At 41.7% G+C, this 11,277-nt stretch overlaps 1 protein-coding gene across 1 annotated transcript; it reads left to right on the top strand.

Annotated features, from left to right (window-relative positions):
* The first annotated feature begins 3,003 nt into the window (after positions 1-3,003).
* LOC116608469 (transmembrane protein 198-B) lies at positions 3,004-11,195 on the top strand. The gene is made up of 9 exons (XM_048731766.1): positions 3,004-3,127; positions 4,900-5,028; positions 5,377-5,504; positions 5,627-5,711; positions 6,487-6,635; positions 8,884-8,995; positions 9,601-9,732; positions 10,249-10,337; positions 11,063-11,195. Exons 2-9 carry the CDS (start codon positions 4,911-4,913, stop codon positions 11,090-11,092), a joined length of 843 nt encoding a protein of 280 aa, XP_048587723.1. The 5' UTR covers positions 3,004-3,127; positions 4,900-4,910; the 3' UTR covers positions 11,093-11,195.
* Positions 11,196-11,277: the final 82 nt, after the last annotated feature.

Below are 11,277 nucleotides of genomic sequence, written 5' to 3'. Positions count from 1 at the left end.
ACAAAACAGCACATCCTAACATGCTGTACAAAACAGCACATCCTAACATGCTGTACAAAACAGCACATCTTAACATGCTGTAGAAAACAGCACATCCTAACATGCTGTACAAAACAGCACATCCTAAACATGCTGTACAAAACAGCACATCCTAACATGCTGTACAAAACAGCACATCCTAACATGCTGTACAAAACAGAACATCCTAACATGCTGTGCAAAACAGCACATCCTAACATGCTGTACAAAACAGCACATCCTAACATGCTGTACAAAACAGCACATCCTAACATGCTGTACAAAACAGCACATCCTAACATGCTGTACAAAACAGCACATCCTAACATGCTGTACAAAACAGCACATCCTAGCATGCTGTACAAAACAGCACATCCTAACATGCTGTACAAAACAGCACATCCTAACATGCTGTACAAAACAGCACATCCTAACGTGCTGTACAAAACAGCACATCCTAACATGCTGTACAAAACAGCACATCCTAACATGCTGTACAAAACAGCACATCCTAACATGCTGTACAAAACAGCACATCCTAACATGCTGTACAAAACAGCACATCCTAACATGCTGTACAAAACAGCACATCCTAACATGCTGTACAAAACAGCACATCCTAACATGCTGTACAAAACAGCACATCCTAACATGCTGTACAAAACAGCACATCCTAACATGCTGTACAAAACAGCACATCCTAACATGCTGTACAAAACAGCACATCCTAACATACTGTACAAAACAGCACATCCTAACATGCTGTACAAAACAGCACATCCTAACATGCTGTACAAAACAGCAAATCCTAACATGCTGTACAAAACAGCACATCCTAACATGCTGTACAAAACAGCACATCCTAACATGCTGTACAAAACAGCACATCCTAACATGCTGTACAAAACAGCACATCCTAACATGCTGTACAAAACAGCACATCCTAACATGCTGTACAAAACAGCACATCCTAACATGCTGTACAAAACAGCACATCCTAACATGCTGTACAAAACAGCACATCCTAACATGCTGTACAAAACAGCACATCCTAACATGCTGTACAAAACAGCACATCCTAACATGCTGTACAAAACAGCACATCCTAACATGCTGTACAAAACAGCACATCCTAACATGCTGTACAAAACAGCACATCCTAACATGCTGTACAAAACAGCACATCCTAACATGCTGTACAAAACAGCACATCCTAACATGCTGTACAAAACAGCACATCCTAACATGCTGTACAAAACAGCACATGCTGTACAAAACAGCACATCCTAACATGCGGTACAAAACAGCACATCCTAACATGCTGTACAAAACAGCACATCCTAACATGCTGTACAAAACAGCACATCCTAACATGCTGTACAAAACAGCACATCCTAACATGCTGTACAAAACAGCACATCCTAACATGCTGTACAAAACAGCACATCCTAACATGCTGTACAAAACAGCACATCCTAACATGCTGTACAAAACAGCACATCCTAACATGCTGTACAAAACAGCACATCCTAACATGCTGTACAAAACAGCACATCCTAACATGCTGTACAAAACAGCACATCCTAACATGCTGTACAAAACAGCACATCCTAACATGCTGTACAAAACAGCACATCCTAACATGCTGTACAAAACAGCACATCCTAACATGCTGTACAAAACAGCACATCCTAACATGCTGTACAAAACAGCACATCCTAACATGCTGTACAAAACAGCACATCCTAACATGCTGTACAAAACAGCACATGCTGTACAAAACAGCACATCCTAACATGCTGTACAAAACAGCACATCCTAACATGCTGTACAAAACAGCACATCCTAACATGCTGTACAAAACAGCACATCCTAACATGCTGTACAAAACAGCACATCCTAACATGCTGTACAAAACAGCACATCCTAACATGCTGTACAAAACAGCACATCCTAACATGCTGTACAAAACAGCACATTTGCTGTACAAAACAGCACATCCTAAACATGCTGTACAAAACAGCACATCCTAACATGCTGTACAAAACAGCACATCCTAACATGCTGTACAAAACAGCATCAGAATTACAGGGCCAACATGCATGGCTTTTTAGATGAGAAAACGATATTCCTTATGCTGCGGTACTTGTTTAGTAAATAGGATAAGAGTACTCGTTATCGCGCAGTACGGGTTCGGTAGATGGGATACCTGGAGTTTTATTTGGTGTATGTACGGGTTCGGTAGATGGGATACCGGTACTTGTTATGCGTGCTTCAGATTCGGCTGATGAGAAAACGGTCCTCGTTAACTAGACTCGTTATGCGATTTTCTATAGATGAGATAACACAAGTCGTCATACTGCGCTTTGGACTCGGTAGATAACATAGTTCTCGTTTTGGTGCACTACGAATTTGTTGGATGGGATAACTGGACTCATTATGCTGCGAAGGTTTTGGTAGATGGGATAACGTGACTCGTTATATTTTGCTACAAGTTCCATAGATTAGAAAATCGTACTCGTTATGGTTCTCTTTAAGAGATATGCTGCGGCACTTGTTCAGTAATATAACAGTACTCGTTATCGCGCAGTACGGGTTGGGTAGATGGGAAAAAAGTACTTGCGATGCCGCGCTACTCGTTTGGTAGAAGAGATAACAGTACTCGTTATGTGCGCTACAGATTCGGCTGATGAGAAAACGGTACTCGTTTTGATAGATGCGATAACGGCACCCGTTAAGATGCGCTACGAGTTTTGATAGATGGAATAACGATAGTAGCCTCTACTTGTAGGCCTCATACGAAAACCCCGTATGCGAACATCGATAGTCGTTGCGGAGCGGTACGGGTTCGGTATGTATGGAATGACGGTACTTTTTATGCCGCGCCACGGGTTTGTTAGATAAGATAACGGTTCTCGTTATACTGCACTACAGGCCTTTGCCCCTAGCCTTTGCTCCTTGCAGCCTCAAAAAGTTTGGACTACCTGTTGTTAGGTAACCGAGCCTTTTATTGACAGCCATGTTTGTGTATCAAAGGGCCAGCGAAATATCCGGTTTGCTGGCGGTCACAAAGATAAGATTTCTCTAAAGCTACATTAAATTCCTTAAGGTAATTTATTATTATAACATATATGTAAACTAACATTATTTTTAGCAAACATCAATAACCCATTACTAATCGAAGCAATTCTTAATTAAGTATTCCCTGGATCCAGACGTTCCAAGAACTTCGGAGAGAGATACGTGAATGTGATCGGGAAAGACTAGAATGTTAATACGCCAATTCCTTGGAGAGGGGAAAAGATACTCTAAACGTAGCCCCCAGGGATTACATTAACAATCAAAACAAAAACACTTTATTACAATTTTGGATTAACTATAACCTATTCAAATAGCAAGATATCCTATAGCCCCCCTCGCAGGCGTTTTTAGGCAGGCATCGCTCGTCCCCCCCCCCCCCCCCCTCCCACACACACACACAAACTACTTATTGGGGGGGGGGGGGAGTGAGCGTAGCCTGCTTAAAAACCTTAAAAACGCCTGCGAGGGGGGCTAGTTATCCTATTGACAGGGAAATTAATCAATGCAAGGTTGAAATGGTGAGGGTATGGAACATAAGGACGGTGATGTTGGTTATGCCAAGTGCATACTAGCGACATATTGACATAACGACATGGGCACGCGCACTCTTATTTTCGACATAACTACATGGACATAATGACATAAGAGAAAAAAACAAGTTTTTTCTTTTATGTCATTGTCCATGTCATTATGTCGGGCTAAACTTAGTGCGCGTGCCCATGTCGTTATGTTGCTAGTGTGAACTAGGCATTATTGAGATTATGATGATGGGATGCAAATGAAAGGATGAAATGAAAGGATGGTTATGGTGATGATGGTGTAAAACATATTATCAATCTTGATTTATTTCGTGTATGCTTAACAGACCACCTAGTCATGCAGTAGTCAATTGAAAACCCCACCCCCATGGTCCGGGGAAGGGTGGGGGAATAGACTTTGACCCAGTACAAAACAGAGAAAAAATCCCACTTCCTTGGGACAAAACTGCAGTCAAATGCCCCTAACCCTCAGGATGCAAACTTTTGGCAACTACCCGACAAAAAGTCATCTTGAAATAAGCCTTTATCTTTCAAAGCAAATACACTTCAGCAAGTAAATTTGTACTAATAACTATGAAGATAACAGTTACCAAAAAGTGGAAAAAAAATGATCTTCATCTGGCATTAGTTATCATTCATATTTGTTTACACACATTTCACCATGCAGCTTGCCACATGCTGATACATGGAATTGCTTGCTACAGAAGAGGAAGAGTCTCAAACCAGAAACTGACATGACTTTTGCAAAGTGAATTTGTGATGTTATTGATTTGTCCCCAAGACCCCACGGTGGGGACAAGTCTTAGAGTCAAAATCTGTCAATTCAACCACTCCCTTGGGACAGATTCTCTATTAAAAGTGCTTGAACACCCCATTAACTCCACACTTCCCGGAACCATGGGGGTGGGGGTTTCAAATGACTAGTGCATTATTCTACAGCTTGTCTGTAGTTTTTCTAGTCACACCACCTACTGTAGTATTCTACAGCTTGTCTGTAGTTTGTCTAGTCATACCACTTACTAGTTATTCTACAGCTTGTCTGTAGTTTTTCTAGCCATACCATCTATTTATTCAATCTATAGCTTGTCTGTATATCTTATTTACAGTTGTACATTCTTTAGGGTCAATACAAAATAGCCAAATATACTTTTCGACTCTTGAAAGTCGAATGTTGTATTATTCAAGCTATGACCTGGATGGTATCATCCTTCAGAAAAATGATATATAAATGGGAATGAAATCTATTTCTCATTCTTCCCAGATAATTTCAAGATGGTTTTCAATCTCCATGGTGATACGTCTGACTGCAAGCTGCACAACAGTTATACGCTACAACTCGGCATCTTGGCCGGTGTCAGCTTAGTCATAGGAACATTCATGTGCTTTTGGGGTAGGCAGCATTTCCATGTGGTTGTAGGAGGGGAGGGATGGAAGGTAGTTCTACCCGGTTAGAGGCAGAATTTTGCAAAGAATATTATTAAGAAAATTATAGAATCATGTATCTGTTGGGTCTGACGTTTCAGTCTTTTAATTTCTCATATAATTGTATCTGATATATGGAAGATTTTCATCCGACAAATACAACAGAGAAAACCATATGGAAACAAGGCTTCTGAGCCTAGCGTCCACTCTATCTTATATGTGTGGGGAGTGGGGTGCTAACATGGAGGGGGGAGGGTGATAATTCACTTTTTGGAAGCTGGTCGTTATTACAGTAATTGGTTTTTTTTTACTTCAGGGTACAAGTTCTTCAAGACCATTCTATTCCTAACTGGTCTGCTTGTTGGTTTTGTTGCAACCTACATGTTATGTGACTTGTATCTTAGCAACCATTTGAAAGGCAAATCCTACGAAAACAGACAACAAGTAAGTTTAGAATGCATGATAGGGTGGCTGGAGACTTGGCACACCCCCTGTGGATATGTGGAGACTTGGTCAAAGTCAAAATATTAAATTATAATATTATAATTTGTGTTAATTTTTAACAGATCTACCTGGGAGTTGGTGCGGCTGTAGGCTTGATCACTGGACTTCTAACTCTATGTCTCTTTTATCTTGGTCTGTTTGTTTTGGGTAAGTAAATATATAGATAATAATAATGATGATAATGATAATGATATTAATAATGAATCATAATAATGATAATAATAATAATGATCATGATAATATATGATAATGATAATAATAATAATAATGAAAATAATAAATTATTTAAAACAAAACATAACCATTCCAGAGAGTAAAAGCAACGCATTTTGTTATATATATATATAACATTACATACATATAACATATACAACATATATAGAATTGCATGATATTTACAAATAATTAAAAATAAAAATAATAATCAATATCTATGAAAAATTTTTGAAAAAATCTAAACTATAAAAACTATTTAAAAATTATCCAAAAAAAGGTTAAACTATAAAAACTATTAAAAATGAACTGTTTGACATAGTAGGGATAAAATTATTCGCTTAGTGTGAATAGCAGAATCCTGGGATTGGCTCTACTAATGAAGACAATAATTTTGGGATATAATATGTTAAGATCAAATTTATCTTACTTATTTTACTAAAGGGATGAAAATGTTTTGCTTGGGAGTATCTCAGCTGCATGCTTAAATGGGCCGATGAAAATGAATGCCTTGTGAGGTAGTGTGTGGGAGTGTGAAGTGGTGGCATTTTGGCCTTTAAATTCTTGTAAGTAGACAATTAATAATGAATTATTTTCTAGATGCATCTGAGTATACCATTTTTGGAAGCATCATAGGAAAAACCTGTGAGATGCACATCTTTCATATTCACTGCCATCACATCTCACGGATACCTCTCTGTGTTTGTAGGAGCAACAATGGGCTGGTTTGTTGGGCTGGCCTTTCTTCCTCTCATTACCCACCACTCTGCCTATGTTGCTCAACATGTTTGGGTCTCATACATGATATTGGTTGCTTTTGCAATTTTTGGGGGCGTCGTGATTTTCTGCTTACAAAAGGTATGTAATTATGATGGCGATGGCGATGGCAGCGGTGATGGTTATGGTGACTATGATGGTGATGGCGATGATGTTGATGATGGTGATGGTGATGGTGATGGTGACTATGATGGTGATGGCGATGATGTTGATGATGGTGATGGTGATGGCGATGGTGGGCGATGGTAATGGTGCTGGTGGTGATGGTTATGATGATGATGATGATTATGATGATGATGATGATGATGATGATTGAGGTGATGGTGATGGTAATGGTGATGATGTTAATGTTAATGGTGATGGTGGTGATGGTGGTGGTGGTGATGGTGGTGGTGGTGGTGGTGGCAGTGATGTCGATGGTGATGGTGGTGGTGATGGTGTTGATGGTGATGGTGGTGGTGGTGGTGGTGGTGATGGTGATGATGGTGATGGAGGTGATGATGATGGTGATGTTAATGGTGATGGTGATTATGATGATGATAGTGATGGTGATGGCCATGGTGATGGTGATGGTGATGATGAGAGTGGGCAATGGTAATGGTGCTGGTGGTAATGGTGATGTTAATAGTGATGATGACGATGATGGTGGTGGTGATGGTGATGGTGGGCGATGGTAATGGTGGTGATGGTGATGGTGACTATGATGGTGATGGCGATGATGTTGATGATGGTGATGGTGATGATGACGGTGATGGTGGGCGATGGTAACGGTGCTGGTGGTGATGATGATGATGATGATGATGATTGAGGTAATTGTGATGGTAATGGTGATGATGTTAATGTTAATGGTGATGATGACGATGATGGTGATGGTGGTGGTGGTGGTGGTGGTGATGGTGATGGTGGTTATGTTTGTGATTATGATGGTGATGGCGATAATGTTGATGATGGTGATGGCGATGGTGATGATGATGGTAATGGTGGGCGATGGTAATGGTGGCGATGGTGATGGTGATGATGACGGTGATGATGGGCGATGGTAATGCTGCTGGTGGTGATGGTGATGATGATGATGATTGAGGTGATGGTAATGGTGATGATGTTAAAGCTAATGGTGATGATGACGATGATGGTGATGTTGATGGTGATGATGACGATGATGGTGATGATGACGGTGATGGTGGGCGATGGTAATGGTGCTGGTGGTGATGGTGATGATGGTGATGGTAATTGTGGTGATGTTGATGTTAATGGTGATGATGACGATGATGGTGATGGTGATGAAGATGGTGATGGTGATGGCGATGGTGATGGTGATGGTAATTGTGGTGATGTTGATGTTAATGGTGATGATGACGATGATGGTGATGGTGATGAAGATGGTGATGGCGATGGTGGTGGTAATTGTGGTGATGTTGATGTTAATGGTGATGATGACGATGATGGTGATGGTGATGGTGATGGTGATGGTAGTGGTGATGGTGGTGATGGTGATGGTGGTGGTGGTGGCGGCGGCGGCGCGGTGATGGTGATGGTGGTGGTGATGGTTGTGATGGTGGTGGTGGTGGTGGTGGTAGTGGTGGTGATGGTGATGATGGTGATGGAGGTGATGGTGATGTTAATGTTAATGGTGATGGTGGTGGTGGCGGTGATGGTGGCGGTGATGGTGGTGGTGGCGGTAGTGCTGGTGATGATGGTGATGGTGGCGGTGGCGCTGATGGTGATGGTGGTGGTGGTGATGGTGGTGGCGGTGGTGGTGGTGATGGTGGTGGTGGTGGTGATTTTTAGATAATGCTTGTGCCCCAACGTCTCCCTACTTTAGCCTTATATAATGGTGCATTTCTTATAAAAAAAAATACTCTGTCTCTGTGAAACCATATTTTCAAAAGGCTTTTTCTTGGATTTTAACTTACTTTTAATAAAATTTGTAGTGGAATGTTTGATCAAGACGAAAAGGTGACCCAGAGATTGCAACCTACCAGGCCCGTACTCAGGGGGGGGGGGGGGGGGGGCAGTCTGAAGGTCCACTTTCGGTTCTCAATAGGCGTGCTCTTTAGTAGATTAAACTATAAAGCATAAGCTAGATCACTCTGGTTTGTAGCCAAATCCGACAATAAACGTTTGGTGGAGATACTCCAAAGGCATAAAACATCCCTCTTTGTTCTTTCAGAGGTGGTCAGATTTTTATCAGAGAACCCCCCCCCCCCCCCCCCAGGAAAAATTAGGTCCACTTTTTCGGATTCCGCACCCCCCCAAGAAAAATCCTGAGGACGGGCCTGCCTACTGAAATAGTAGTATAGTTTATTTATTAAAACTATAATAATTTTAGGTTTGGATAATCATATCCACCTCCTTCACTGGTGCTTTCCTGTTAGTGAATGGCCTCGCCTATTATATCGAAAACAGCACGACGCTCTACTATTCAATTGATGTGCTCTCAGGTAATATAAAAAGTATTGGTACCCAAGGGACGCACAACTTCAGGAAGATGGGGAGGGGGGATTGATGTGCTTTCAGGTTCTGTCAAAAGTTTTTGTGCTCACGAGGCACACTTCAGAAATCAGGGGGGGAGGGGTTGATGTGCTTTTAAGTTATATTAAAAGTTGGGGGGTGCAGAGAACATTCTGGGTATTTTGTGAGTGTTCATTTTACCCTGAGTCAGGAAAAAGACTTCTCTGTTAGATGAGAAGGATGGTGATTTTGGAATGCAGTCCTATTAACCTAACGACAAATTGCAGTTGCAATCATGAAATTGGTTGTTGGGAAAAGCTCAATAAAAAGAACCAAGGTTTGTCCAAAGAAATGCTTTTCCGCTTTTAATTCCCCTTTATAGAATCTTTCCAGGCGCCATTTTGTCATCCTTGGAAAATCCCAAGTGTGAGAAATATGTATTTTCAATGACAGTTTATTTTGTAGCCATATTCTTGATGGACTTTGATAAATGGAGTAAAAACTTTGTTTCAGATGGTTATCTTAGACTACACGGTTTGTCTTACAATATTGAAAGCAATAAGATGTGCCTCAGTATTGCTTTTTAACCTGGCAGGTAAAGTCGAGAGTGCTCAGCTCCCCAGGTGCTGGTACACATGGGTCCTATTCACCTTCATACCAGTTCTGTTTATTGTGGGAATGGGTGTACAATTCGGCAAGACATCTAGAGGGGAAGACCACAGAGCAGGTAGAATATAAACCTATCGCCCCCAATTACATCCCCTTTTTTCACTTCGATTAAATACGAGACGCAACCGACACACGGGTAAACAACGAGTATTTTGAAAGCAATTGGCCAATGATGCTCCCTTTTCACCTGGAATCATTGAAGGCATTATAAGACAGAAAACGCGAGAAATATCTCAAGATTTTGGAAGCAACGCGTCTATATGAAGCTTGCCTGTTAGTAGCGCATATTCTGACAGATCCTGCAGTCCTCGCAGCCGTTCTGAGCTCGTCACGCTGGAGCTCAAGCGCCGCCTAGCGTGACGAGTCCAGAACGGCTGCGAGGGAGACTGCTATAGCCGCGGCTAGGTTTCCGCCTGCCCGCTGGATTGTTACTTAATCCACCGGGTGTAAACTGGGCATATTGCCGCTTTGATTTTGAGAAAAAGTGTAAAATTAGGTTACGCATCTAGTAAAATACAAAGATGTTCACCCGTTTAAATTCAGTTTCTTGATATGTTCTATGCTCTGCCTTTAGGTTATCCGGGATATCCAAGGGGGCGCAATGTTCTGCTTGTCGCCTACGACCCCGGTGATACCCCAATGGAAGACTTCGCCGGTGACCAGGTACACATTACCTAATCTTAATCAAAATGTCTAGGTCCCTCAATCAAATAAGTATCTTCATTTCTAACAATCAGACATTAATCTATGGCGCATTGCCAGAATTTGCTGAGGGAGTGCGAAGGAAGTGTAAAACGTGAATATAATTTTCGACGTTTAAATTCAAGTATCGGACTTAAAATCGAAACAATGAATTAAGGCGGGGGTCTTTTTATTACTATACAAGACAGTCTACAGTAGGCGACTGGCACTAAGGAATCACGTGACCTTCGTTGTTGCAAACGTACGCCTTAATAAACACAGAAATGGCTGCGGTCATCACTCCAGAGAGCCGCAAAAAAGTAAATGCTTAAATTAAAATAAGCCCTTTTTGAGTTACACACTTTTTGGCTGATTCGTTATTCGCTGAATTAGGTATTTTTTGTAAAATAAAATAACAAATAAAATAAAATAACACAGTGTGTTATTTTGCCGCCAGAAGCCGAAACTCGCGCGAGTTTGCCGCCAAAAAGTCACGTGATTTCGTTAGCGCAATTCGCCCATTTAGGGATTCTTCAAAGACCCTTCTACCACCCTAGCTGTCCGCCTGCAACCATCTAGAACAATTCACCCTTTCGGCGCTGATAAGTCACGTGCGTTTTACGGGGTCAAAGTCCAACAAATCGCTGTCGGGAACTTCTGTTTTGCACGTTTTTGTCGAATCTCACATTGCGATATCCTTACACCAGGTACCCATCCTGCCGTCTTCAAACGCTTGAAGTTCATCAAACCCATGGATGCTGGAACTCGGGGGGGAGGGGGGGTAAATCAAACCCATGGATGCTGGAACTCGGAGGGGGTGGGGGTAAATCAAACCCATGGATACTGGAAATCGGGGGGGGGGGGGGGGTAAATCAAAACCATGGATACTGGAACTCGGAGGGGGTGGGGGTAAATCAAACCC

Source organism: Nematostella vectensis, chromosome 8, assembly GCF_932526225.1.
Source record: "Nematostella vectensis chromosome 8, jaNemVect1.1, whole genome shotgun sequence".
NCBI classification, from domain to species: domain Eukaryota; kingdom Metazoa; phylum Cnidaria; class Anthozoa; order Actiniaria; family Edwardsiidae; genus Nematostella; species Nematostella vectensis.
The sequence above is the reverse complement of the archived record's forward strand: the minus strand, read 5'-3'. Positions and strand labels throughout refer to the sequence as shown.

What these genes read in the sequence shown, in the direction of transcription:
- LOC116608469 (XM_048731766.1), top strand. Translation starts at nt 4,911, where the DNA reads ATGGTTTTCAATCTCCATGGTGATACGTCTGACTGCAAGCTGCACAAC. An exon ending in TGATTTTCTGCTTACAAAAG is followed by an intron (nt 6,636 to 8,883) that starts GTATGTAATTAT and finishes TAATAATTTTAG; the next exon opens with GTTTGGATAATCATATCCAC. An exon ending in AAGACTTCGCCGGTGACCAG is followed by an intron (nt 10,338 to 11,062) that starts GTACACATTACC and finishes TCCTTACACCAG; the next exon opens with GTACCCATCCTGCCGTCTTC.